Raw genomic sequence first — 4,729 nt, 5'->3', positions numbered from 1 at the left:
CCTTTTAGTATTACTGTCCATGAGATCTCACCCAGCACTTCCCTAAGTTTTATGAAGTCGGCTTTCTTAAAGTCAAGAAATTGAGTCCTAGTATGTTTGGCTGCTCCTTTCTGCTGTATAGTAAACTTCAGAAGAGCATGATCACTCGCGCCTAATGATCCTTCTACTTCTACCCCACTAACCAGGTCATCAACATTGGTTAGGACCAGATCTAAAATGGCTGTTCCTCTTGTTGCTTCTCCCACTTTCTGGACAATGAAGTTGTCTGTAAGGCCAGTGAGGAATCTGTTTGACCTTATGCTCTTGGCTGAGTTTGACATCCAACAAATATCCGGGTAATTGAAGTCCCCCATTACTACTATCTCCCTTCCTTTTGCATGCTTGGCCATCTGTTCCAGGAAGGCATCATCTATGTCCTCCGTTTGGCTTGGGGATCTATAGTAAACTCCCACAATGAGGTCTCTGTTATTCTTCTCTCCCTTAATTTTGACCCAAATGCTCTCACTTTGGCTTTGAGGTTCTAAATCTTGGATCTCTTCACGGGTATACACATCCCTGACATATAACACCACTCCTCCTCCTTTCTTGTCTGGTCTGTTTCTCTGAAATAGATTGTATCCCTCCATTATTACATTCCAATCGTGGGACTTATCCCACCAGGTTTCAGTGATGCCTATTATGTCATATTTAGTTTGCTGTACCAAGAGCTCAAGCTCATCTTGTTTATTTCCCATGCTTGGTGCATTAGTGTACAGACATTGAAGTCCATTAATCATTCCCCCGTGTCTCTTATTTAAGGATTTTTTCCTCCCACCACTAGGTCTGCGTGCTGTTTGCTCCATTTGGTCTATGACATTTGGATGATCATCTTCATCAATTGATAGACTCCTAGCTTCAGGAGCACTGTCTCCCTCCCCCACATTAGTCAGTTTAAAGCCCTCCTGGTGAGGTTTCTGAGATTTTTGGCAAAAACATTCCACCCAACCGTTGTGAGGTGCAGCCCATCGCTTGCCAGAAGTCCATCTTCAAGAAACTGCAGTCCGTGATCTAAGAATCCAAACCATTCCTGTTTACACCATTTGCGAAGCCAGCTGTTCACTTCCACTATTTTTCCCTCTCTCCCTGGGCCACGTCGTTCAATTCCTATCCCACCCCCATCGCAAAGGAAACCTTTCCTGGGTCTGAGGGCTGCTTCATGGATGCCTTCATTTCTCTTCATTTCTCACCTGTCACCTTCCTGCTGCATGGATAATGGTGGGGCACCTGTTGCCTTTGGAAAGATGTGGAGAAAGTCAGTTTTAGATGCTGATGCTTCATCCAGATAACCCAGTGAGGAGAGTTGGGCAGGAGTTCTTCCCAAAGAAAGGTCCCCAGCTCTTCAAGCATCAATCACATGCCCTAAAACTAAGCTGCATCCTGCTTGTATTGTGTGGGTCCAACTCTGGCAGGAAATCAGGTTTATACTGAGTGCCTGAGCTGGCCCTGAAGAACACACATCTGCATCAGGAGAAAGAAAAATCAAAGGGTCCAGAAAAAGATTTCTCTTCTCTCTCTCCTCTCCCCCCTCCCCTCGGGTTTTTCTTTTAATTGGCAGAGAAGTTTGGAGTCATGAGCGAAGGGTGGGGTCCCAGGGGGTTGGGGAATACCAGTGTTCAAACCAGGCTCTCGGTTAGGGAAGGTGGAAGAAAATCTATTCAATCTCCATTTAATTCACACTTTCTGAAACAATACGGGAATCAAAGCACAGCCAGCCTTTTCAATTTGAACATCTCCAAATCTTGCAATGCAAATCTCCAGCCAAGTAACGTGCAAAAAAAATGTCTGAACTAGGGTAAAGCATGGCTAAAAAGGTATAAGTTGCTGAAAATAACATACAAAAAATGAGGAACATTTTAGGGGAAATTGTGTATGTTTTTAATAATGTTTTAAAAAGATCAAAATAACCGTAAAGGATAGCTTACAAAATACTAAAGGCACTTTTTTCAGAAACCATATATATTAATGTTATGTAGTTATGAATTGTAGTATGAATGAATTTTGTTTTGTATTCTTTGTTTTATAGAATATATATAATAATGTTATGTTACTAAGCAAATTTAATTAAACAGTAAAAGGAAAAAACACAAACACAAACACAAAATACTAAAGGCACTTAATTTTAAAAAATAATACAGAATGATGCAATAAACAAACAAAAGGTCTGGATGGGGATGGGAAGGGTAGTGATTAGGAGCTTAATTATACATACCTTAACAGTAAACAGAAAATTGAGAGTCTTGTCTTGAGCTTATACATTGGTGTACAATGCAGAACATATAGTCAAATCTGCTTCATTTAATGGTTAAAGTGTGTACGTAAATAAGGATAAAGAAATAAATGAATAATTTTTTTTAATTTATACCCCGCCCTTCCTGATTCAGAAAACCGGGCTCAGGGCGGCTAACAACAAATTTAAAAGACTTAATTGATGCAACAAAAAGCAGCATAAAACGTGAATAACAATAAATTCAGAATTCAAAAATTAATTTAGGGGGGAAATCCATCCAGTAAACATTAGATGATCACCAGGGCTAGCTGGCTAAATTAGTCCTATAAGGATGAGGGGGGCATGCTACTTGTGTGTCAATATTTTTGCACTTTGTACAATCCTCAGAGCACCTTTGGAACAGATGAGCAAAGAGACCCTCCTGATAGAATAAGGAGCGGTGCTGCGAATGTACATTTCAAATGATTATCTGGTGGTCTGCTTTCCACACCACTTGTTAGTGAGGGGAATTATATCCCTTCTTCTGACCCCCCAAAACCTTCCTCAGGGCTTCCTTCACCTCCTTGTTGCGGAGGCTGTAGATGAGGGGGTTCAGCATAGGGGTGATGATGCAGTAGAGTGTGGAGACCAGGGTGTCCACTTCCAAGGAGTAGCCTGCGCTCGGGCGGTTGTAGTTCACGTTGGCCATCCCAAAATAGATGATGACCACAACTATGTGGGCTGCGCAAGTGGAGAAGGCCTTGTGCCTGCCGGTGTTGGAGCGGATCCGAAGGATGGCCGACAGAATGAAGATATAGGAGACGACCACCAGGAGGAAAGGGCTGATCCCCACAAAAATGCTTGCTGCATGAAGGGCCATCTCGTTGACATAGGTGTCGCTGCAGGTGATTTTCAGCAGTGGTGGGACATCGCAGAAGATGTGGTGGATCTGGTTGGCCCCACAGAAGGTCAAGTTGGTAGCTAATGCAGTGTGAATGGCAGAGTTCAGGAAGCCCCAGATCCAAGAAGTGGTAGCCAGAGGGACACACACTCTTCTGCTCATCAGGTGAGCATAGTGCAAGGGTTGACAAATGGCGGCATAACGGTCATAGGCCATGACGGCCAGCAGGGCGCACTCGGACCCCGCAAATGTAATCAGGAAGAACATCTGGGCCATGCACTGGTTGTAGGAAATGGTGTGTCTCTGGCGCAAGAAGTTGGTCAGGATCTTGGGGACAGTGACGGACGAGTAGCAGATGTCCAAGCAGGATAAATGGCTGAGGAAAAAGTACATGGGGCTGTGGAGGCGCGAATCCAGTTGGATCAGAGTGAAAATCATGGAGTTTCCCACCAGGGTGATGAGGTAGATGGTCAGAAAGAGCAGGAAGAAGAAGACCTGACCTTTGTGGACCCCAGAGAAACCCAGGAAGATGAATTCGGCCACAAGTAGCGTCTGATTGCTGCTTCTCTCCATCAGGGTCAGCTCTGAGAGGAGAACCAAGAAGGAAGCGAGATGAATGGGGGCAAAACCAGGATGAATACATGCAGATTTAATCTATCCTTCTTTGTGGAGCAGCCAAGACCAAGAGCCCCAGCCCAGCTCTTAGGTTCTGGGCTTCCCAGCCAGAAAGGGCAGCTCCCAAGATGGTTGGGCATCTCTGCTGCCCTCTCTCACTCTGCATTTTAGATCCCAACAACTAACCTTGTCAGTAAGAGCAATTGGTGGTGTCTGGGTAACCTTGGAGGAGGTCTGGTCCTTGGGCAGCGGACGGGGGATAACAGTTCCCTCAAGCCATTGGTTTACCATTTTTGCCACAAGCCCTCTGGGCAATGATGACCTCCCTCTGTACAGCCTTGGGTGGGCACCAAATCCCTATTGCTGTTTGAACCTCCTAGCCGAGGCAATGCAGGGCTCAGGTGTCCTGTGTTTACATACAAAAGTTCTCCCTTTCTGCTACCATTGTTGGATCTGTTACCATTCCTGTAGCAATCATTGAGCAGTCTGATAGGCTATCATTCTCAGAATTAAAGTACTTCGCAAGAGCTTGTTCCGCCTTTTTTTTGTAGTAGTAGAAATTGGGAGTTTCAAAAGATTCACTCCAGAAACACCTCCATATAGAACAAAATCACTTGGTATACAAGAATGACTCCACAACTGTCATCGATGTTCTGAATGTACACACTGGGCACAGAAACACCACATGGCCTGAACCTAGATCAGTGGTTCCCAAAGTATTTTGGGGCTAGTACCCCCTTGGTTCCATAAAGTCGTCCGTAGTTTATCCTACCCTATCGAAAGCATTATTCAGAATGGGACTTTGCACAATTTGCTAAAGAAGATAATAATGCAATAAGATTTGAAACAGTGACAACTACTTGCATGTTTATTCAAAACCCACTTAAAACTATTTAGTTTAATAAATTTAATTGACAAACTTGAATCAGTGATACCAGCTTTCCATAGTCTAATAGTCCTTTGCACAT

General features: G+C 44.0%; 1 protein-coding gene across 1 annotated transcript; it reads right to left on the bottom strand.

The window, feature by feature from the left end:
- Positions 1–2,762: 2,762 nt before the first annotated feature.
- On the bottom strand, positions 2,763–3,960 carry LOC144329109 (olfactory receptor 5V1-like). The gene has a single exon (XM_077935633.1). It carries the CDS (start codon positions 3,717–3,719, stop codon positions 2,763–2,765), a length of 957 nt encoding a protein of 318 aa, XP_077791759.1. The 5' UTR covers positions 3,720–3,960.
- Positions 3,961–4,729: the final 769 nt, after the last annotated feature.

The sequence above is a fragment of the Podarcis muralis genome, chromosome 10 (assembly GCF_964188315.1).
Source record: "Podarcis muralis chromosome 10, rPodMur119.hap1.1, whole genome shotgun sequence".
In the NCBI taxonomy this organism is placed as follows: Eukaryota; Metazoa; Chordata; class Lepidosauria; order Squamata; family Lacertidae; genus Podarcis; species Podarcis muralis.
The sequence above is the reverse complement of the archived record's forward strand: the minus strand, read 5'-3'. Positions and strand labels throughout refer to the sequence as shown.